Source organism: Rhipicephalus microplus, chromosome X, assembly GCF_043290135.1.
Source record: "Rhipicephalus microplus isolate Deutch F79 chromosome X, USDA_Rmic, whole genome shotgun sequence".
Classification (NCBI taxonomy): domain Eukaryota; kingdom Metazoa; phylum Arthropoda; class Arachnida; order Ixodida; family Ixodidae; genus Rhipicephalus; species Rhipicephalus microplus.
In genome coordinates this window covers 82,797,312-82,821,848 of record NC_134710.1, presented here as the reverse complement: position 1 = coordinate 82,821,848, position 24,537 = coordinate 82,797,312, and the positions used below count along the sequence as shown (strand labels likewise).

At 44.2% G+C, this 24,537-nt stretch overlaps 1 protein-coding gene across 4 annotated transcripts in view; it reads left to right on the top strand.

Moving 5' to 3' along the window:
* Window positions 1–24,537, top strand: part of LRR (capping protein regulator and myosin 1 linker 1 leucine rich repeat protein) — a 203,523-nt gene that overhangs the window by 114,701 nt on the left and 64,285 nt on the right. For all 4 annotated transcript variants that reach the window (XM_037427323.2, XM_037427322.2, XM_037427321.2 and 1 more), the window contains 2 exons: window positions 3,258–3,345; window positions 14,879–15,007. In XM_037427323.2, coding sequence (XP_037283220.2) covers window positions 3,258–3,345; window positions 14,879–15,007 — 217 coding nt within the window. The remainder of the gene's footprint in view (window positions 1–3,257; window positions 3,346–14,878; window positions 15,008–24,537) is intronic.

The following is a 24,537-nucleotide window of genomic DNA, read 5'->3' as shown; positions in this document are numbered from 1 at the left end:
ACAACACGCTGGCTCCATAACTCAGTCATACAGTCCTTATGTCTACGCGCATGCGAGTAACCCACGCGTCCTCACTACTGGGAAGTCTAATTGCACCGGGTGCCACTCACACTCCCGCTGAAGACGATGGCGTCGACAACGCAACCTCGCCACGGGAAGGTTGCCAGGTGCACGGGAGCTCACGAGCAGACCATCAGCTGCTCATACTGGACCAGGCGGCCCCATGCTGCGGCCCACGCAACACCGAGGTCGCACCTTCAATTGGCGGTTGTGCCGGACCGGCGCTGATGTGGCACTGTGGCCACGATCTCGGTAACTGGTTGTGCCGGACCTGAGTCTGGACAGGATCAGCCGTTTGCCTTGGCCCGCACGCTCGTCCACCACCGGAACAGTATGTCAGGCCCCGTCCAGAACCGCCACTCGCCTCAGGAACACGGCACGCTCGTCCCAGTTGGGTTGGTGACACCGGCTCGTCCGTTCGGTCCCTTGAGGCCCTACGGCTAGCGCTCTTGCTAGCTGGCCGCGCTCTTCCTCTGCCCGTCGCTGTTCCGAAGCTGCCCCGCTTCCTCGTCTTCATTGTGTCAACACTTTTGTTCGCACTTTCAGTTTTGGTTTCTTACTACAACACCATTATTCTTGCATCATCAACTGAAATAGGGAGTGCTTCTAAGGTGATTGGCTCCATGAAGTTTGCAATGAATTTAAATATTTCTAGCTCTTCACAAGAGCCTCAAAATAATTTTTCATGTCCTTGAATGAAAATGCAACTTGCTTTTCCTCCAGGATTTGAAGTTAGCTGCTCCAGATTGCTCCAAAACGAGAAATTTTGTTGCTCCAAAGTGCTCCAATGTAGAAGATTTTTCTGCTTCAAAGTGTTCCAGATGAAAAGTTTTGCTGCTCCAAAGTGCTCCAAAATAAAAATTTTGGTGCTCCAAAAATTTCTCCAAATCGGAAGACCTCAGTGGCATCAGTGAGAAATCACACCTAAGGGAAAATTATGTGCCCTGCACAAAGCGAATGAGACGAGCAACGCCAATCATGGGCACAGTATGATGCGCCACAGTATTGCTTGACAAAGTTGATATGTCATTGGGCTGAGACTTCTCACACTTCGCGTTCACAGAAGGCATCAACATAGTGGTTGGTGCGGCTAAATAATAAAAAAATCGACTGACATCAGGCATGGCAGCATCGCGTGAATCTTGTGAAATGATCCGGTGGCGAAATTTTTTTTCCACTCCCAGTCAAGATTTATTTCGTGTTATCTGCAATCCGACCCAAAAATACTTCGAAGCAAAGGGAAAAGTATAAATGGGACGTATAGGAAAATGTTCAGAGCTGCGGGAAAATTTCTACTTAGCCGATTGTGCGAGTTCAAGTTAACAAGGTATTATTGTACCTGTTCCAACTTCTCTCATTGAAATTCTTAACGTGCTGCTGGTATTTCTTCAATAGTCCTTAAAACCTTTCTTGTCTTTCAAGAACAGAAGGGGATGTGGGAACTGTGGCTAGCCCGCCACCAATGCGTGGGTCTTGCCACCAATTCTGCCGTTCTCATGTCCCAACATGACTCTCCCCTCCTCCGCGGTCTGTTGCACTGGGGGAGCGGGAGTGACGACTTACCCCTCTCACCTGGTAGCGTATGTCGACTGTGGCACCGTGCGCCAAGTCTCTTAGGACATTTTGCGCGCGCACGCCGGGAGTGAGAGAGAATCTCTCCGGGACGACGAAGGTGAGCATGCATTTCTTTTTCGTCCGTCGGCTCCTTTGGTTTGGGGCTCGTCGGACTTTGCCAATGGCACCTTGCGCCCCTGGTGAACGCTCACCTTTTCATCCCACATTTTGAACGCTAGGCCGAAGAGCGATGCGGTGTCTTTGCACATGATCGTACTACACCGACCCATATCTCTCGAAGCCAGGGCGCGCGTTAAAGAACCCCAGGTGGTCGAAATTTCCAGAGCCCTCCACTACGGCGTCTCTCATAATCATATGGTGGTTTTGGGACGTTAAACCCCACATATCAATCATCTCTTGGAAACCAACGCAAGCGAATTTTGCCCTCGCTCAAGCGACCGGGCCCTTTGGCCCGGTGTCACCGGGAATCACTTTTGCCCACTGAGACGTGCTCGCGGCACCCTGTGTAGTACTTCTCGCCTGTAGTGTGGATAAGCCTATCTCGCCACCTTTTTTTGCTTTCTCGCCACCTTTTTGCAACGGGCTCTGTACTGCGTTTTTGGTGTTGCCACAGGCAATAAAGTGGTTGCAACTTGTTTTGAGAGCAGTACCGTGTTCTTGCCATGCTGCGCTCGGCACCATGGCTGTCCGAATGAGCATGTGCAAACGCGACAGTTAAGGTGTGCCCTGCGGCTCGCTAAGACCGAACCCACGCTAATGGCCGTACTCCCTTGGGATACGTGTACACTACAGGGTTTGATGGAAAAACTGCACGAGCTCATTGTGGGCTCTGTTTTGGTCTTGTGCACTCTAACTGTAAGGTGGGTTCGTTACATCAGAACACTTTTTTGGATCCATGTATGCTGTTAAGTGTAATCCTTTCTTTGTGCAAAAAATAGAGCAATATAAAATTTTGAGTGCAAATAAACGACGCAGGACGAATAAGGGAAACATACCCAAACTGTTTCTTGTACTGTAAATGTCCTGAGATCTCCGGACTTATAGAAAATAAGAGCTGTCCTCTAGAATAGAAACAGCAATAAGAAAGGTTGATCACGTGACATATTCTCAAGAAGCATATGCATAAACATGGGCCATAGGTTGACCAGCATTCTTGCGGTGTATGTATTGATTGTTTTTGTAGAACATGTCACTACACCTTTAGCTAAACAATAATGTGTGTGTTCACAAATGTGTCATCAGCAAGTGCTGCAAAGCTTTGGTCTACTACTCCAAAGTGAGATTCTAGCTTTTCTGAAAGCTGCTCCAAAGTGTCTATGACCAATCGCATCACTGTAGTAGACAGCTCGGATTCTTTCTCCCCCCCCCCCTCCCCTTAATAGCCTCTTTATTTATAAGGTAGTCAAGTTCTAATCTTTGATACTGACTGTTTACTTATTATAATGTTAAAATCTGGGTTTATCAGATGTGCTGATCCAGCTAACAACCTCTCCATTATATTCAATAAAGCTAGCACTTTTGCCATTTCTTTACTTTTGACTTGAATCTCTGGCTACTTTGTTACTTTGCTGGTTGTTTTAACTTGACCTCTTTTTGTCTTTTTTGCTGTTTCTTCATTCCAGTGAAATTAACCTGACAATAGCAGCTCATGTCTCGGACCGTATACTTGATGAAGTGATTGAAAGCTTGCCACGGAGTCATCGTGACTTGGTAAGTCATATTTTGATTGTTGCGGGATGAAAACATGCCGGGTTGTTGTACTTGCTATCGACTAAAGATCTTTGTAGCGATGCTACTGTTCAGTTATTGTCAGATTTTTAAAATAACGAGCACTACAGGTACATAGTCCAAAAGTTGTCTTTAGTGGGCTTTCATCTAGCTGGAAAGTCGTAAGTGATCGGGCTTGTTAACAGTGAACCTAACAAAACAGGATAAAGATGGAACGCACACACAATAGGATGTTGAACATTCATGAGTGAGTTGATGCAAAGCAGGGATTTCGCTCACGAATGTTCAATGTGCCATAACTTTTGTTCATATAGGTTTAGAACAACCATTCATACAGTTATGACTGTGGATTATAGATTTTGATTTACTTAGTTACTCTCTAAGTTTAGGAAACCGATTCCCGAAAAGGCACAAGAAATAATATTTTAAAGACTACTCAATGTTCTAGAATGAAAAGGGGGAAATTTTTTTTAGGGGCTCATGTGTTAGACACTATAAAATGAACCCAGCTAACAGTTAGGTTAAGGAAAGCATAGCAGACACTAATTGTTGTCTAACGGTAGTATTGTAATTGTTATGTAAATTGAAATGAATTTAATTAGACAAGCAAATGCCCTTTTTGTCTCGGGGATTCATAACCCCAACATTTGAATTACCTGTCCAATGCTCTTATCAGTTGAGCTAAGACGTACAAAGATCATATGCTACGCGATTCCCCCTAGAAAAAAAAAAAAGTGTTCCACACTCGCCGCTGTGGCTATGAGTGGCGCTGGCGAACACTCTGGCTCCCATGGATTAGACATGCTGATATGGCTGACGAAGTGAACTGGGAACCATCATCTGTCTTACCTCTAGAGTATCGAATGCGTATTTGAGATGTTGTGGGTTTGGATATAACCTACGAAAAGAGGGCTTTTTCATCCGCTTTCATTCAACCTACTAATAATAGTTATGCTAAAGTCAAAGCCAACAATTCGTCTCCTATACTTTTCTTGGCCTGCTGTTGTAGATTTGATGTATTGTACTAAAAAAATTGCTGCATTCATGAAATTGGCTCATAAATGCTTATAGACTTTGCAGTTTCATCAAAAGCCATCAAGAATTTTAAAAAAGCTTCAAAGTGACATGTCCTTAAGTTGATTATACAGTCAAGCCTGCTTATAACGAACCTGAGCCTGATGCGGCATCCCTTCGCTGTATCCCGAAGCTCGTAGTAAATGAAACACAGCTTTTAAAAAAAGTTGCGAGTGAAAACACAAACTTTTTTTTTTGCCCCAAAAATTCGGTGATGCACTTGTTTCGAAGAGCATAAGCGATAAGGGTGGTCTTGAGTTCATTAAAAACGACAGGGTGCTCGTTCGCCGAGGCTCGTGGCATAAGCTGCATGAGGCACTGGCTCCAAGGTTTCGTTGTTCTCGCAATCTGATTCCTCCAAATCGTTCATGCCACGTACTTCATTCACAATGCCCCAATCCGTGCACGGTTCCACAGTGTCGGCATCATCATCAGCCGTAATTAAACCATCGCAACAGGTGTCTCACCTGGTCTCCCAGGTCGTAGTCGACGACGCGCTGCTACAAATCGCCGCTGCAGTGGTCTCGTTCGTAAGCTTCAGGCTCGGCATCGGGCCCGACGTTGACGAAGTAAACCTCGTGGAAACAGTTTTGCGCGCATGTAGCCCTCACCGGCGCCCACGAAATATTCACCATCTCCACAGCTGAATACTGGGACGCCCGAAGCGGCAAGTTGGCTGCCAAGTGGTCAACAGCTATGAGCAAGCGCTCCACAACGCGGCACCTAATGCGCGGATTATGCTCAAGCCAAGCGGTCACACTTTCGATGTTTTGTTGAGCGGCACGAAAAAGCGTGCTAGTCCTCCCGTCGGCCATCATGACCACACACGCACACCAAGAGCGAGCAAGACGCGCACACGCGACACACATGCCAGAACGCGTGGAACAGCTCTGGGCCCGTTTCCAGTCAGAAAACGATACAAATTCAAGCCAGCGTGGTGGGCGTCGCGGGAGCGGTGGAGATGGGCGAAGGGGTTGAGATCGAGAGAGGAGAGCAGACTTGCGAGAGAAGGGCAAGGAGTTGCGATTAAGAGAGGGGAGGATGCGGCAGGAGGGCGACCTTGAAAACCAAAACACACGGGAAAGAGGCAGGTTGGGTAGCTTGCTTGAAAGGTCCGCGAAACTCTCATGTAGAAAAACTTGGAAAGAGTGTCTGCGCGCGCAGAAGTCAAAGCATGGCCGCCTGGATCGGTGCACGCGCGCGGTATTTGAAGAATCGGCGGCCGTGGTCAAAAAATGGTCTTGTTGCGCCGGCGGGTTTGCGTGGCCTCACGAACTTCGATATTTCGCAATTCGTTCCATGCAAATTAACAGCCGTTTTCGCGCTTCAGCACGCGCGCGGAAAGAATGCTGAGTTGAGTGCCAAGTGAACAAGTCCTAAACACGAAACGAATCACAAATTATCAGAGTCGGAGGGGTAGCGTACGGGCGTGCACTAGACAAAGACTATCGGATACAGTTGGTGGCCGACGATGTTGGCAAATGGTCTGGTCACTCCAGGCCGGCGACGCCAACGACAGTACCAGTGATCAAAAACAGAGTAGATGGCCGACTGGTCTTCGAAAGATCGGTGGCAGTGTGAAAACACGGGCCTCGTCTGGCGATGCAAGGTGCTCAGAGTAGCGGGGGGAAGAAAGGACCGAAGGGTGCGTAACAAAAAGCAGTCTTGGCATGGAGGAAGGAAACAGCTTTCCTTCCTCCATGGGTTGGGGAGAGCAGCAACTAGAGGGTCGCAGAGGCAGGGTCGGCGTTTAACAATAAGAATGTATGGGCACCTCGCTGATGCCTGATCGCTGGTCGAAATCGGTTTCCCGGGAAGTCGGCAGACCGCTGACTCCATTTACTGTAACCGATCAGCGGCGCTCGGAGACGTTCGTTGTAAGTACGATTTTGTGCCATTGATGCAATGTATATTTTCACGGTCACGCTGATATTGTTCATTTTAAGCGAAAGTTTGTTTTAAGTGGGGCCGTTACATGTGGGCTTGACTGTAATGTGTAATTGTAGTTTGGTTGTTGTGTGTTCAGGACTTAGGATGCACTGTAAAGGTGATTGTCCTATAGGTTTAGAGACACCATCAGAACATATAGTGGTAACTGGTTGTAGGGTGAGCTGCTGGATTGATTTTACGTTCTTCCTCAAACACTCTACACTAGTGCTTTTGACATCAAGCCACTGTACTATATGAAAAATTATTTTTCTTTTATTATCCTGCACAGATGTGAACCAAACTTGTTTTGCAGCTTCTACATCAGTTGGAGAATTCAAAACAATATAATTTTTCAAGTGTACATTTGTGATGAAAGTCACTATTTTAGCAATTGACATTCCCATTCCAGCCAGTGTTGTCATTATAGTCTGTAATAACATCAATAATATATAGTACTGTCTAGTTTCCATTCACCTGTACACTTTGGTGTAGTACTATTATGACTAAGTAGAAGCAGGTGATAGTTGTTGAATGTTTAAGAATAAATTAATTTAGATGAGGCTCAACTGCATCTCCCAATGACTCGTGTCGACACTTTTAATAAACAGTTTTTACTTTAGCCAGTCCTAGCGATCACCTTTCCAGATATAGTACATTGTGTATTCATCAGTTCCAGTATGTAAAACTCATAGAAGTAACAAAGCCTGTCGTAAGTGCACTGTCAACAATGTTTGTTGTAAATTGTCTTTGACAATGATTAGCTTGTTAGAGGCAGCCGCTTTATTCAAGTATAGTATGGGTTGACTAACTAGTGCATTTGATGTGCTATATTCTGTCTAAAATTTTGTTGTATATGGATGTGTTCAACCCAGAGACGTGAAATTAAAGCGCACATTCAAAAGGAGCAGTCTCTGTGAATGTGGCAGCACTCGTCTTTCCCACCCAATTATGAATATGCAGTCTTGCTTGGGGTGCACAACACTTGGAACAAGGGAATGGTGCTAATGCAGCCTTTCTTGGCGTGCACAACACCTGGAACAAGGGGGTGGTGCTAATAGTGTTTGCTCTTTCCACCAAGTCTTGACCATTAATTCCTAGTGATAAAAAATCTTGCCAATTTTAAAGGATGTAGCATTTTCACATGTCTATGAGCCTAACTGGACTTCTTTCCAAAAAAATTACACGTAAAAAAAAAATAGGCATATTCAAGTTTCTAAAAATATATATTCTCTAAAAGCAAATAAGAATATTGTGCTTATGTAATATTTTATATACAGTCTGACCCACTTCTATAATGATACCGGTTTTAACAATATATTGGTTATAATAATTCGAAGCGTCTGCACCGCCAACTTTTGTATCTTTCCCATGGTGGATTGACCAGCTTACAGCAATGCCCGCAAGCTGCGTTATTGGTTATAACAATTATATCTGGCTGTTGGGTTTTCATGAAAAAAGGTAATGAAACGTGAAATCCTCAATAAGAAAGAATAAAACATTAAATTCAAGCTGCTGAGTCCCACCCACAACTCAAAACATCCCCCCAGTGCCCCTTTTGAATTTATAGTATGTTTCACTTCATAGCGTTGTGGCATTGCGTCAACGCTGACTCCTAAAATATGCTGTGGCATGGGGACGATGGTGGGTTTTGTTTATTGAGATGCAGGTTGTCTTTCTGGTTCGTATTCGCTTTTTGTGGCTGAGCCACTGAGCTTTTAGGAAGGGCAAAGCTGTTGGTTTCCAAAACAAAATAAAAAATTTATTTAGAAACTTAAACAAAAACATGAACACTCAAGTAAACACTTAATAAAAAGTTCACTGCTCATGGGAAACTTTGGCATTCACACACAAAATGCAAGTTTATAGACTTAAACTAAATTATCAAGTTCCAAACGCGGCTGAGGGGCAGAGTGGTGAAAAATGAGGTCAATCTCACCAGGATATCGAAGAGTTGGCTGATGTATGCATAACTAGAATGCGGAGGCTTTGGCTTGCTGAGGGGACGTGGGTTGGCTGGGGATGACAAGGAAATTCTGGCTGCTGGGCGACGCGTCGAGAAACCAAGTGCAGCCTGGCCAGGAAGATCAATTTTGAAAGGCCACGCAGTTTTGAAAGGCACACACTTCAATTGCGACTTACGCTCATCACATTCATTCACTTGCGCACATGCAATTTGAGTAGAAGTTGAAACTTCGAAGAGTTTCGGCATCTAAAACTTCAGGCATTGTCATGCATTGGTTCTATGGGTTCAGGTGGCGGTCCCATGAAAGCGTCTGAATTTTCAGTCATGTTCGAAAAATCAGCATCTTTGTCATCCTCACCACTGGAGTGTAATGTCGTATTCCATCTGATATTATGGTTTTCTCACAACAGCCCACCATCTCCTATTTCGCATTTTTTCATGCAACCCATTTATAGCAATTATTGTTTACAGTCGAAACCCGCTTTAACGAAATCGCCGGGGAAACCGAAAAATTTTGTTTTCGCAAGAATTTCGTCGCCGCGAGTATGAGAAATAAAAAACAGTGATACGGCCAGCAGAACAAAAATTTATTGCCAGAAGTCGGTCAACTTACTTTGCCGACCCTTGCCATGCAACAACTTCAAAGCTCTCCCTTCACACTGGAAAACGTGGTTTATTGCTACGTCGTTGTCATGTGCGCCGAAGAAGGAGCGCAGGGTGTCCAGCGCATCCAAAACAACCCGCGGGTTGTATTGTATGCGCTAGCGCGTCGTTCTCGCCCACGGTCTCGCTGTCAGCGGAGTTAGGGCTAAAGCAGACTTCGATGACGCGCCGCGCTCGTAGACCGCGCGCCCGCTCGTAGTAATCTGATCGTGCATGCGGTGCAGCCACTCGTAGTAATCTGACCGTGCCGCCGCTCACAGCTTCGTTACTTGCGACGAAGCACGTTGCCACGAGTGCGCTAACGCGTCGTTCCTGCCCGCAGTCTCGCTGTCGGCGGAGTGAGGGCTAAAGACGACTCTGATGACGCGCTCGTAGTAACCTGATCGCGCATTTGGCTACTGCTCCTAACTAAAGCATAATTATATCTCAAGTGATCATCGAGCCGTGAACACATCACAAAGTGGCAATTTTCGAGAGTCATGTCCTCGCGACGCACAAGCAGCAGACGATCTCCCAGAGCGAGCATCGGGCCAATGGCGAGGTGAGCTGACGCAACATGGCGGCCACAGCCAATCAAGGGCCTCGAAACGACCTTCAAACATTTGCTTTTTGTGCGCTTGTCTTTAAAGGGAGGAGCCAGCTGAGGCGGGAAACACCTAGAAATGCTCTTTCCGATTAGCCCAAGAAACCGGCTCCTGGCCCCGCCATTGCGAAGCCTTTTTTTAAAAATCACTGTTTTCTCACGATTTTCAGAAAAAGTTTCGCTACCTAGATGGGTGAAATGAATTTTCCGAAGCACTTCTGCGCGGTTTTCGCGATCCCGAAGCCGCATCTCCCCTTAAGTAAACAAAAATGGTGGTACCGAGGCTAGCACGGCAAAGGCAGACGTTTACAAATTTTGAGTGCGCATAACACGGATACGAACTTATTTTCAACAGTTAACCTTTGGTGGGAGGGTAAAATATGGCCCGCATTATGGTAGAAAATTCGTTAATGCGAGATCGCTGTCCAAAAACATTTCGTTGCCGCGAGATACGTAATACATGGACTTCTATGAACGCTCGGCGGGGATTCGGAAATATTATGTTGCCTCGGGGATTTTGTACTTGCGGGGTTTCGTTATTGCGGGTTTCGACTGTATAACAATGAAATTTTCGTGGAATTTGAGTATCATAAATTGGTTCTACTGTATAATCCAAAACAAGCAAAGCTGTCATGTTTCGTTTGCTTGATACCGTATTTACTCGATTCTACCGCGCCCTCGATTGTAACGCGCGCCCGGTTTCGACGATGAAAAAAAAAAGTAAGACATCGATTGCAACGCGCACCCACTTTTCTCCTTGGCCCGCACGATCACATCACTCGAAAAAACGACTCCTTTCGGGAGTGTCTTCCATTTAAATATGAGGTACGGGGGAAGCTTGTGCCCATCTGACGTGTAACAGAGCATTGTCGTCACTGCAGTTTTGCCGTGGACCGGTGTCAGCACGCGAACTTGCTTCGCCCCCTTCTTCTCGACGGTTGTGGTGCTAGGCATGTCTGAGGTGTCTGATTGACATTCCCGATTTGCCCAAGCAGATAGCCGTTGTTGTGCCGCAAGTTTAGGACGAACCTCTGAAAACTGTGAAGCTTTTCATCGTACTCCTCTTGAAACTTTTTGCATATGCCCGTTCGCCTTCGGAGGGAAAAGCTTTTCCTCTTCATAAAGTTAGTTAGCTAGCACCTGCTCGCTTTAAACTGGCTCCGCATTAGCCCTTTTTCTATTATAAGGCTAACTAGATAGCTCGCACTTGGAGCAGTTCTGTCGTCACGGACCGCTGTGCCGCTCGCTGCTAAAGCACATACTCGCCGAGCAGCTCTTTAATTTGCGGAAACAGACCCTGCTGTGGTCCACTGAAGCCTTTGCGTGAAACTTTGCTGTCGACAATCTTCTGCTTTTGTTTCCGCCAGTCCCGCACGCACATTTCGGGAACTCCGAACGACCACGATGCGGCCCATTTGCGTCCATTTCTACACACGCGATGACTTTTCTTTTAAAAGCGGCATCGTGGTGCACTCGAGTTTTTGGAGTCGGTCCTTCCATACTGTCGACGCTAATGCACTACAAGATGACGAACTCCTCAGCACACGTACGAAGTGCCGCACATGGGAAACATATAGGCAGAAATGGCTGACGCGCCGTGCCGACCCACACGGAGGAAGGAAAGGTACCGACGCACGTAGGGGGCAGCCATTTTGGATATGCCGATGGCAATAGAACGACCGTATTCAGTTTTTTTTTTATACTCGATTCTAATGCGCATGCAATTTATGAACTCGCTTAATTGGAAAAAAGGTGCGCGTTAGATTTGAGTAATTACGGTATTGACTTTTCAGTCACACATGGGCATTGTAGGTGAAGAAACAGGAATTTAATGTTGTACAAAACACTTCTAAATCTACTTCACAATTTTATGCAAAAGCAGCAGCTCTGCCATCATAAATTCAATTTCATTGCCGCAGAAACTTGTCCGAGAGTGTGTGATGGCTGTGCGGCAGGCAGTAAAGCACAGTACTGTCTATGTGTCGTATCTCGTGTACAATACAGAACATCTGAAAAAAAGAAATTAAATAAAGATGCTGATGGCCTTCCAACAAGGCACGCAACTTGTCTTAGTGCAAAATACATTGGTGTTTGCTTTGTGAGAATGTTCATATGAAATAAATAGCAGAAGTGCAAACAAACAACCCCTTTTATGCAGTAAAGCTGGATCATAAATAGACAGAAAAAGGGCTTTTATCACAGCATGTGGGTTTGCATACATTGTAATGCTATTGCAAAGAAATGGTTGTGTGCTTAGCTCGATTATGTGGGTTCTATGCCCAGCTACAGGGGCCACATTTTGACTGGGTGAATTCAAGAGCACCTGTGCACATATTTAGGTGCATGTTTAAAAAGCCTAGGTTGTTAAAGTTATTCGAAATTTCCTCTATGGCATGTCTCATAATGGTTTCATGCTGTTCGCATGTAAAACTGCAAAACTTGTTGTTGGAAAGGTCTGAGTGACAAGAAAACCACTCTATTTATGTTTGCACATGCGTTTTTTGGAATGGATGCTTCCTTTCGATGAGTCTTTCATCTTGTGTGCTTGCCCACAACTAACATATTTCTAGAAAAGCAGTATACACAAAACATCAATGCGATATAATATTGCTAGAAAAGGAATTGCTTCTTCTTCAAACACCCCATTGGCCATAAACTTGCATAGATGATATAGCATCAGCTTTAGATAATCAATGTCAGATGGATTGTTTATTTTTGGACTCCAGAAAGGCCTTCGATACGGTATCACAGCCAATTCCAATTCGAAAACTGCAGAACTTGAACATTGATCAAACCGTTTGCCGATTGATTACGGACTATTTAACTTCAAAAAAAAACAGAAAGTTGTTCTAGGTGGATCATGTTCATGTTTAGTTTCGGTGACATCAGGGGTACCTCAAAGTTCCATACTCAGCCCACTTTTCTTACTTGTGTTTATTAATGGTATTTTGTATATAGTTAGGTGTCGTATCAGAATATTTGCTGACGACTGTGTGTTGTATACTGAACTGACTGACCAGACGGATTCCACTCAGCTTTAGGATGACCTTAGTCACGTGGAGGTATGGTGTAAAAATAATGACATGGTACTAAACACTAATAAATGCGTTCACATCAGTTTCACTAAAAGGGTCAATAGGTTTACAAATCAGTACATTTTAAACAACTAGTTATTAGGAAAGAAAACAAATACAAGTACTTTTGTGTCATGTTTTCTGAGGATGGGGGATGGTCTGAACACATTGGCAGTGTTCTCAGCAGAGCTGGAAAAGCCTTAGGCTTTTTTACAAAGAAATCTTAAACATGCAACTAAGGAGGTTTAACAGGCTGCATAATATGCCTACGCCAGACCAATACTGAAATGCGCCTGTCCTGTGTGAAATCCGTTTCACAATGCAGTTATTCATGCACTAGAGCACATTTAGTCGATAACAGCAAGATTTGTTCTGGGAAAATATGACCGAACTGAAAGCTCCCAATGTATGAAAAGAGAACTTAATTGGCAATGCAGTCGAACCCCGCTACAACGAAACTGACGGGGCTAGAAAAAATTTAGTGTAAGCGAAAATTTCGTGTGAAGTTGAAAAAATATAGCTGATCTGAGTTAGCAAAACAAAGGAACGTTTATTCTCAAAATTCAAAAAGTGCCTGCTACTTTCTATTCTTTTCCAGCAGCGTCATGGCGCAATTCTTACCATGCATAGCGAGGCCATGATGAAAAGCACGTTGAAACAAGGCCTACAACCGCTTTCGGGAACGAACCAAACAGTTGCATTAACACGTTAATACCAGCAGCTGTCCGCCGTCAAAGTGTATCCGACAACGCGGAGATGAAGGCAGGGTATCGTGGAGCGGTGACTTTTGCCTTATTCTATGCCATCGTTATCATCCACCACTCGCGGCTCGATGACTTTGTTGATAATGCAGACGAACAGCTGCTCTGATTAGTTACCACAATCGCCAATCATGAACGAAATAATATGCATGGGCAATGAAAAAGGCATCGTTCCGCACAGCTACGTGAAATAAAACCATGAACTGAGCGATTGAGCTTCAGCTTCAGATCGTCTGCAGCTCAAAAGCAAGCTTGTGACAAAAGTAGGGCAGTCTAATTGCCATCGCTATCGAGCAATGGCGGCGCCCATGCTTGCTGAACAGCGGCGGTTTCTAGTGGTGCTAACGCATGTTTTAGACTTCGTCGACGTATTTGAAGAAGTTCTGATAATGCATCAAAATGTTCAAGACTGTGTTTACTGTATAGCAATAAATATCTGAGCCTGGAATTGCATCGTGAAATTTCGTTGAAGCGGGACGGCAGAAGAAAAAGTGTTCGTTGTGGCGACAATATTTATGCATTGACTCCTATAGACTGCTGACGGGGAACCGTGAATTTTTCGTTGTAGCGGAAATTTCGTTGAAGCGGCGTTCATTGTAGCGGAGTTCGACTGTACTTGCAAGATCGAAGACCTAATCTGAAATTGAAACTATTTTATTCAACTTATAACATGAAAACAGGTATTAATCCTTCAGAATATTTAAAACCAGCACATTATCAATCCTCTCGTCGTGACCACAAATTTAAAATACGGCCATACAACCCTAGAACTGATCTGTTTAAACATTCTTTTTTTCCACAAGCTACTGTCGAATAGAATATGTTACCAGCTGATTTAGTTGGCCGCAAGACTGCGGATTCATTCTATGAAGCACTGTGCCCCCCGCAACAATGCCTAAGATAGTGCTGCGGGTAATGTTCCAAATAAAAAGAAAATCAGGAGAAAGACTAGTCAAAGGTATTATTTTCTTGCATGGTCTAGCTAAGTTTCAGTACTTTGGTGATCTGCTTAACAGTGATGTTATACAGGTTTTTTGTTGTTTCACTGAAGGTATCGCCCACTTGAGATGGAGTTTATGCTGAAACAAATTTCATCAAAATGGTTTTTTGTAAACTTTATTTTGGCTCTTTCTTGAGATATTTACCTCTCTCTCTCTCTTTTTTTCAAGGCATAAAAGAAAATTTTTTTTTTGCTTGATGCAGCAAGTGTTACAAGAGCTCAGAGTTAACATAAAAAGTAAGGTATAAAACAGTACATTATTTTCATCTAACAGGGCAAAAAACTCTATTGTCTGGTAAAAAGGTTGTGCTGTTTTATACCTTGTAGAACTAATCAACTAGCCCAGCTACAGATTTTGTTGAACTGTTCAGCTGTTTCTTTTTTCTTCTTCATTGCCTCTCTGAAAGTGTTCTACAAGTGAACAGTGCTTTTAAATGACAGCTCAAAACTTACCTTGCTGAACTGCAGGTGGACAAACTCAATCGTCAGCGCAGCTCAACACCAGATGTCCTTCGAAGTGGTTTACGGCCAGACAGTCACAGTGGGGACACACATTGTGATCAGGATAGTGTTAGCGAAAGCTCGGACTCACCACTGGTAAGTTAACCTGTATAGACCTACGACTGAGTACATTTGCAAGAAGTTTTCTTTGATGCAGAGTGTGAGCTATAAGATACTCGCCCCTCTTTGTGCTTTGTTATGGTGGCCTACTTTGGGTGCATTCAGCTTGAGGCCCTTGATGGATGCGCCTTTGGTGGCTTGTCTTTAAAGGTGGACCAAAGGGATTTGCCCAGGTCTGGCCGCTTCGGTGGCGGAGCTTCTTGACCACAGGTGCTTTATTTCTTCTTCTCTCTTTCTTTCCCGCTTGCCATGTCTTCTTCCTTTTCCTAATAACAAATGAAAATCACTCACAAGTTTACTGGTGTCTATAACTTTTTCGTTCACACTCTTTTGGCGTCCTGTACCCTTTAATTTCTGACTTAACATAATACAGTCGACTCCCGGTAATTCGAAGTCGCTTAATTGGAAGTTTCGGTTAATTAGAAATGAGCAAGTGGTCCCATCAGTTTTGCATGCAATCGTATAGAAAAAAATGCTCGATAATTCGAAGTTAAAAACCCATAATATTGGTTAATTAGAAGTTTTTTCAATCGACAGTCTCGTCGCGACCGTAATTTTACAGTAAAATGGGGAACTTTTCATATGCCAAAACATCTGCCGGACCGCGCTGGTGTCTTCGCCATCACTACTGTCCGCAGCGCCACAGATCTTGAAGCGGCAATCTTTTTAACGCTGGCGAATCGCATCGGCGGCATCGACTGACTCTTTAGTTGACTTTTGTCGAGACTCGAGTGTGTCACCGCGTCACCCGCGCGCTGGGTTGATTCCACATGTGTTTCCGCGCTTCTGATTTTGAGTGTTGTGGTGGTGACGTACGTTTGATAATGGCAACTCGTGGCCCTTACCGAACGCTAGACCTAGCGACGAAAGTCGAAGTCTTGAAGGAAGTTGACCAGGGAGGCACCGCCAAACAAGACATTGCAAGAAAGTACGTCATTAAGCCTAACACGCTGTCGACTTTCATAAAGAATAAGCGCTCAATATTGGATGCGTTTGAAAGTGAAAAATTCAAGACATCGCGGAAGCGGATGCGCACCGGCGCCTACCCCGAGTTGGAGGAAGCACTGCTGATTCGGATCAGAGAGGCACGAAACAACAAACTTCCTCTCAGTGGTGAAGTCGTCACGGCAAAAGCGTCATCGCTTGCTGAAATGTTGGGCATCAACGACTTCGCTGCTTCGGATGGGTGGCTTACGCGTTTCAAACATCGCCACGACTTGATTTTTAAAAGCGTGTGTGGGGAGAAGGCGTCAGTCGATGAGGAAACATGCCTGACATGGAAAGCAGGCAAGCTTCGCGAGTACCTCGAAGAATACCAGCCGGCAGACATTTTTAATGCAGACGAGACTGCGCTTTTTTATCGGCTGCTACCGGACAAGACCCTGACATTTAAAGACGACGACTGTTCTGGAGGCAAAAGAAGCAAAGAGAGAGTGTCAGTGCTAGTCGTGGCGAACATGACTGGCACAGAACGGTGTCGCCTGCTTCTGATCGGGAAGGCTGCCAAGCCTAGGTGCTTTAAAGGCGTGAAGACGCTTCCTGTGGATTATGCCTCGAACAGAAAGGCGTGGATGACATCCGATATATTTAAGGACTGGATCACCAAACTCGACCGCAAGTTCGCGCAATCAAGCCGTAAGGTGTTGTTCCTTGTGGACCAATGTAGTGCCCACATGAACGTACCTGCCTTGAGTGCCATCCGTCTTGTGTACCTGCCTGCAAACACGACGTCCGTGTTGCAGCCCATGGACCAGGGCATAATTAAAAATGTGAAGGTATCGTTTATGCAGCATCTCGTCGAGCGCATGCTTTTGTGCATGGACAACTCGTCGCAATACGAGGTGAGTTTGCTTAGTGCCATCAACATGCTAGCGCGAGCTTGGACCCGCGTGAAAGAAGAAACCATCGCCAATTGTTTCCGGGCCTGTGGTTTCATGGAAAACTCGGGGGGATGCTTCTCCTTGTGCGCCAGTGGAAGTGGAAACAAATGAGCTCGACGACGGTAGCTTTCGCGCCGCTCTCGGTGACGTCCGTTTTGACGAGTATGTCGCTGTGGACAGCAACGTCGAAACATGCGGTCCACTAACGGACAGCGAAATCGTGCAGATGGTTCGGCCCCATGACTGCATTCCTGAAAATGACGATGATGACGACGACATTCGAAATGAGCCACCACCGAGGGCTGCCGATGTAGCTGCGGGTCTTGCTCTTGCGCAGCGGTTTTTTGTTGGAGAACACAACGCCGAAGAAGCACTTCGACATGTGTATTCCTTACAAAACTTGCTAGCCGCAGCCAGATTCGGCAAGCAGAAGAAGATGACAGACTATTTTTCCTCAAAACTGTCGCGCTTTTAAACTATTAAAAGTGCCGTTTTTAGTGTTTTTTGCTTAATTCGAAGTTCGTTTAGTTCGAAGTTTTTTGCGGTTCCCATGAACTTCGTATTAACGGGAGTTGACTGTACACTACTTTTAGACATGCTTGTCATCATTTGTGCCGTGAGAACTATCTGTTTATTTCTTATGTTTGTGATACAGGTGTGTGCCAAATTGCTTTCACTTGATTCCTGCACAACCAGCATACTGCAGTTTAGTAGGTGCAACGCTTAAACTATGCATGGAATGTATGTTGGCAGTTTTTTGGCTTGTGGAGTAAAAAGCCCCTTAAGGGGGCTGCGACACTTTTGGGACAGCATTATTTAGCACCAAAAGGCGTGTAGCGATGATTACTGAGACGAATGCAACAAGAATGATGGAAATTGGGGAACGGAAAGTGAAGTTATGAGTCCTCAAAGTTCAAAACTCGAGCAGACGACGACGAGAAACGGTTTCTTTCGCATTTCACTCACCTGCTGACGTGAAAGACCGCTTCCAATCACTGCGTGCATCTCGCAAAGACATTCCGGAAATGTCACCTCAATGTGGCCTTCACAAAATACCTTGCTACCGCTCTTTCTGACGGTGTCGTTTGCATGGTTACTATGAATCACATGCGTCGGATAGCGGACGCTTCCACGGTCACACTGTGTAAGATACACACTTACGCTTTTGTAGGGGTCACTTCTTCGCTTGCATGCAAGACGTGTTCTACGGCAACGCCGGAAACCACCGCCTGCCGCATTTTTAGCTCGCTAAAAACGTGGCATGCATTTCCACCTTTAGTTTCTGGCATACCATAGCCTCGTTCGCAGGCTAAATGTTGTGCTTGTTCTTCTGAAAATACATCATTTAGAAACAGGAATGATTTCTTTTTGAGAGCTGTTTTTAGCATTCACTCGTATGGCCGAGCTACCACCATATGAATATTGCACGCTATTTCTTGTGTCAAGCTAATCAAATGCGAACGGATTTGTCGTCACGTCACATGACATGAGGGTACTTCCTATAACAAAAATAGTCGATATGTGTCCCCGTAGTTTGAAATCGAGGTTGTTTGTCTGGTCAATTAAAATTATTACATTGTCTATTTGGGCGTTGTCTTGTGTGCAACAATATCTGTGCGTTCCACAGCACCAGAAGAACCGATGAAAAATACATGCTCAAAAAGTGTCGCAGGGCCTCTTTAACCATCTAAAGGTCAATGACTCATTTTTTAGTTTGCCCATACTTTTTAATGTTACCGGTACACCAGATTGTGTTTACTGTGCTATCAGAACACATGTTTTAGTAAAGTTTTAGCTTCCCATACGTAAACATCTATGTTGGTAGCTAAATGTAAGTTTGCACAAACCACTAAATGATGATACACTCAGACCTCATTATAAAAAAATCAAACCTGCCCCAAAAATACTTTGTTATATCCCAAAATTTGTTAGAAACATATATTTGCAGCGATGTATCTGTGACAGACGTATTCTTCAATTACTTCATTATAACTGATACTTCTTTACATCTGGTTTCGTTATATCCAGGTTTGAGTGTAAGTGCATTTACACTATATTTCACTTATATAAGATTCAGTCACCGCTGTGGCAAAGTTGTAATACAGGTTTTTAGCGTGTATTGTTATCTGGTTTACACAATAGGGTGTAGGAATACAGGGTTACAGTACAATGTTATTGACATTTTGAGATGCCTTGTGCAACCACAGTCATGGACATGTTTGTTTTTGCATAGTATTTTTAGATGGAAAAAAGGAATAAAAAGCAACTCTGTCGTAACTAGGCATTTACACCAGAAGTAGAACGCACCATATTCTTGCAGCAACAAGATTGTGCTTGCCTGCTTCATCGGTGCCCTACCAGGTGGCACCACTTATTAGACCTATCTGGGGCTTCAGGCCTTTCATGTTTCACGGATTCAGTATTCTGGGTCACTCTAGCTTTAATAAACCTGCTTTTAAACAGTGCTTGCATTTCAGCTTATTTTGAAATGGCAGCTGGAGTCTGTAAAGCGGTAATCGCGAGTAGCCATAAACAAAGTGGAATTTGCCAGATATGGCCGTGAACGTAAAATGTGTCGAGCAAGCACATTATGTTTTGTGAAAGCAAGTCTATGTACATAGTTTTATGCGTGCTCACTTTTCTTCTCGCATTATAGTAGCACAGTAACTCGAGAATCATACAGACAAGCTAAAAACGTCTATTATGTAGTGTTTGTGTACAAGTATACAAGTATTATGAAGCCACAAGAATTTTCGGAAATGATGTTTTAATGGCCGAGTTAGAGGTGTGCAATAATTGCGGCCGCGTCACATTTTTTGCTTTCCTTTGCTACTCTCGCCCCAGCAGGTCTTTTTCCTATCGGTTATAACTCTAAAATGTCATGTGGACTTTATTTCTCCACCAGCATCACATTTGTGCTTTTTTCTCATCTCAAAACACTGCACACTTCAAGCTACAATGACTCTATGTTTTTGGTTTCTCTAATGTTGCTGTTTTGCCTCTCCGGCTCGTGCTTCAGTCATGACATGGCAGTGCACCACCCTTCAATGTCATAAAATTTCTCCCATGTGAGAGGGGCAAGCGGAGGGTGACCTGATTTCTAGGTCTCGTTGTCCCATGCTACCAATTTTCAACACTGTGGGTGCCCTCCCAAGTGACTAGGAAATTTCTTCTGTTGAGCACTTGGCTGGAAGCGTGCCTGTGCCTGTTTTCTCAGTGGGTAAAACAGGCACAGGCACACTTGCTGGTAGTAAGTGTATGGCCAATGCATGGAGATTGTGGAGACTCGTTAGCAGACTAACCAGAAGTCATAGGTTCTCATACAACTAATCATAAACTGTTTCTGCCTTGGGTTACATCCACTGATGTACTTAGCTAAAGTCACAAAGAGCGATGGAAGCACTGGTAAGGCCTGAATAGCACAGGATTGCTTTTTGAGTTTATGGAGCTCTTATGGCATGTAGCACTGCTATATTTCCCTTAGGGGATCGTGACTGCATTTTTAACTCAATGCTCGCATTTACTCAAAATATGAAAATATGTAAAAAAAAGTTTCGAGGGGTTTTAGGGGCCTTTTAATTTTGACGAGGACAATCCTAGTGTGTTCTTGCTGTTAGATGTATTATCGACATCACATGCAGTGTACAGTTTCAGTAAGACGGCTGGGGCTGTCTACACCTTCTACTATCAGACTCTGTGTGAGTGATTTTGTAGCATTCTTGGTTCTCCAAAGCTTAAGTGAGTGAGTGAATAAACTTTATTTCTCTTTTTAAAAAAAGGGAGGACCGTCACAGAAGGAGGAAATTGTTAAGTACTATAGCTTATTGTTACTATTAACATTGAGAGCTTGAAAGCACTGTTGGGCTAAAAGACAGATCTAGTTATGAATTGGGGCTTTGAAACAAGCTTCACATAGACAAATGGTGGATACACCATTGAGATAATACGAAACATTTTTGCAGTTTTTGTATTCACTCTTATAAGCTCCTGGTTAAATAGTATAAGTGTGAGCTCAATTTTATTCTTTTATGCTCGAGCCGATCTGGGGTATTTTGTTGCTTTAATCTTGTTATTTTGTACACGTTGTGATGTAGTACTCACAGACTAATATTTGTGCTGTTTTTATGTGAACTGACCTTCTAGAGCAGCTGTGTTTCACAAGTAATTATTGGTGCTTCTATTAGTTTAGATTGTGGTAGGAAAAAATTGCTTCCATTAGTGGTCTAGAAAATTAGTTATTCATTTCATTTCCTCACTCGCATCACTTGTAGTTCCAAATTGTGCTTGTGTAGTGAGGTATAACTTTAGTGCTATTTGTCAAACCCTGTGTTATTCAGGGTTGTTCTGCGCAAGTTTGTTATGCAGGTAAGGCTGAGCCTTGATGGGAAGAACAATCTCATCCATTCGGTGGTAATGCATGTTACATTTTATGATTTTTAGGGGGGGGGGGGGGGTATGATAAAAAGAGACAAGAACATTAAGAAATTCTGAAAATGCAGTTTCATGCTTCCTTTGTTATGCAGGTAAGGTTGAGCCTTGATGGAAAGAACAATCTCAGCCATTTGGTGGTAATGCACGTTACATTCTATGATATTTAGGGTGGGCAGGTATGATAAAAATAAACAAGAACATTAGGAAATTCTGAAAATGCAGTTTCATGCTTCTTGTGTATGAAGAGTGCAAAAAAAAAGTGAAGAATTTCACCTCTGTAACTTTATGGTAGTTTGCTGGTAGGCTATGGTTGGAATTCAGCCAGACTGAATAATGCTGTGATGATGGGATGCTGATACGTAGCACGCATGAGCGCATTCCAAACGACTCTAACATGATTGGTCTGGCCATGTGGACAATTCTCCTAGTCAAGCTTTTTCCTGTTTAGCCATTTTGCGCTAGGATGCTTAGTTGCTGTCACATGAACACTAGAATTGGTAGTAGCAGGGGTGGTACAGCTATGCCACTTGCACTAAAGTTCTCTTAGTGGCTTTCTAGGCTAAAATGTGCCAAAACTGTTAAATGGCTTGAATTGTGCCCAAGATATTCTAAAACATGAAGTGTGACCACCAAGTCTTTATGTTTAGGCCAGGTTCAGAGGAAATGGGCAATTAGGTTATTAGTTTTGTATTTATTTTATTTTTATTATCTTTTTATAAAGCTTTCAAATTAAAAAATGGCAAAAAACACTACTGATTTTTCATTTAAGTTGCTATGAACATGTGAACCAGAAAATATGATGGCATACAGCAGGAAAATTACGATGTCCTGTCAGAGACGACAAAAAAGCACTTGTTTTCCAGTGTGTAAACTACATACACAGCAGGGTTCATCGACTACACAACAAGTAAGACCCACACAAGCATTAGTTCATATCATGATTGCAAAAACATTTTGAATGATACTCCTGTTGATTGTTGTCAGTTTAATAAACGATAAATATTTGTGGTGTGCTTGTACAGTTAAACCTGGATATAACGAAATTGAAGAATTCCTGGAAGAATTTGTTATAGAGAGGATTTCGTTATATGCAGGTTCGGTACGAAAATTCGGGAAATAAGCACGCAAATTAAACAAAAAAGGGACTGAAGGCAGAGCTATCGCAAAACACTTAATTTACAGTAAGAAAACTGCGTTATTATTGCGGTAGCAATTATATGAACACTCTCGGTGGGTTTTTGCCGTCGCCGCCATGTTCCGTAATAGTCCAAATTGATTGCATGCCCCTGTGCTTCGTAACTTTCATAAGTGGGTAAAAGCGCGCAAGCGCTGCTGAAGTAGAAATCAAATGAGTCAGCCCATACCTATCTCCTGGAAAGTGCATAAGATAACATATTTCGCGTGTTAGAACTGCCGTCGAATGCTCAAACAAAGTAAACCACCTGTCTGGAACCAGCACGAAACAATGCGGGGAGGGTTAGGGTGATCGCTCGAATAGCAACAATGAACTTGAATTTTAAGGGTGGTCGTGATTGTTGATGTGCTTGCTATCTCGGGGAGTTGCAGTGGGGCTTTAACGCGAAGGGACTGTGTTAAAAGAGCAGCTCTCCCTGGAGCGGCCGTATTTGCTCATACCAGCGTTTTGTAGGAGTTCCCTGATATTGGATCCAAAAGAGTTGCCTGCCAGCCTTACTACTTATTATTATGTTTCGATGTGTCGCGATTATGAGAATGGGGCGCGACAGAAATGAGTGACGACGAACGCCATGTTGAGCGAGCGAGAACTGGCCCACTCTGTAGTGGGAGTGGCGTTTATTGAGCAAGTTGAATCAAGTTGTAGGGGGGCGCTAGTGACTACTTAACACGCCGCCACACATGAACAAAACAAAAATGAGAAAATGAAAGTTTGATCACAGAAGGAATCTTGAAGGGATTCTCACTGGCCTTCCCGAGCGTGTCTTTTTAGGAAAAGGTTGCGGTGGCACCATTTGGTTGTCTGAAGGACGGTCAGGGAGAGAACTCGGGTGTGAGGTGTGGTGGGGCAGATTTTCTTTGGTTGTTTGAAGAGGCTAGTAGTCTTCAGGTGTTGACTGGGGGTCACTTGGGGAGTGCCGCACTCGCAAATGGTGTCGGTTGTGCATGTACACTTGACCATTGGCTGCTGTAACGGTGTATCTCTGTGGTTCTGGGCCTACCTGTGTTACGACTGCTTTCTCCCATTTCTTTCCCTGCCAAAACCACACTGGCGTATTCTTGGTTAAGGAGGGAATCTGACGAGCATACTGGTCTGCATGCTTATGCTGTGCCTGCTGCCTTGACTGAAGGTTTCTTTGGAGCACCGAGTGTGGATAGTGCCGTAACAGCTTGCTGGGATGAGCTGGTATAAATGTTCTTATCCTTCCTCTCATAAGCATCTCTGCCAGAGAAAGAAGGCCATTCATTGGAGTAGCTCTGTGGTTCAATAGCACCACTGCGAGTTCCTTGCCTTCACACAGTGCTTTTGTCATTGATGCCTTAATGGTTTGGATTGTTCTTTCTACTTGCCCATTTGCACGAGGAAAAAGAGGTGATGTGGGCTTGTGAACGATGTCCCATTCCTTGTTGAAGTTTCTAAAGTCGGCTGAATCAAATGGAGGACCTTGATCACTCACGATTTCTGAGGGTATGCCGAAACGCGCATAGATATCCTTCAGCACTGTGATGACTGATGAGGCTGATGTTGTACGCATTTTCTTGACCTCGACGTATTTAGAGTAATAATCCACTAGAAGCAAGTATGTCACGCCATTGGGGTGGAAGAAGTCCACAGCCACTTTTTCCCAAGGTTGTGCTGGTAGTTCTCTGTCGAGGAGTGGCTCTCACTGGTTAGCCCGCTGATGGCGCTGACAGACCTCGCAGTTGATTATCATCTGCTCAATATCCTGGCTTATTCTAGGCCAGTAGACACTCTGGCGAGCTGTGTTCCTACAAGATACAATGCCTCGGTGGGTGAGGTGGAGCCTTGAGTGCACTTCTTTTTGACATGCCGTTGGCACAACAAATCGTTCACCATAACACAAAAAGCCATTGGTTACATACAGTTCACCTCTGATTGAGTAGTAGGGCTTTACTGCTGTGGGAACTTTTGAGATCTTGTTGGGCCAGCCTTTCTGGATGTATGACGCTACACACTGGAGTGTGCTATCAGCAGCTGTA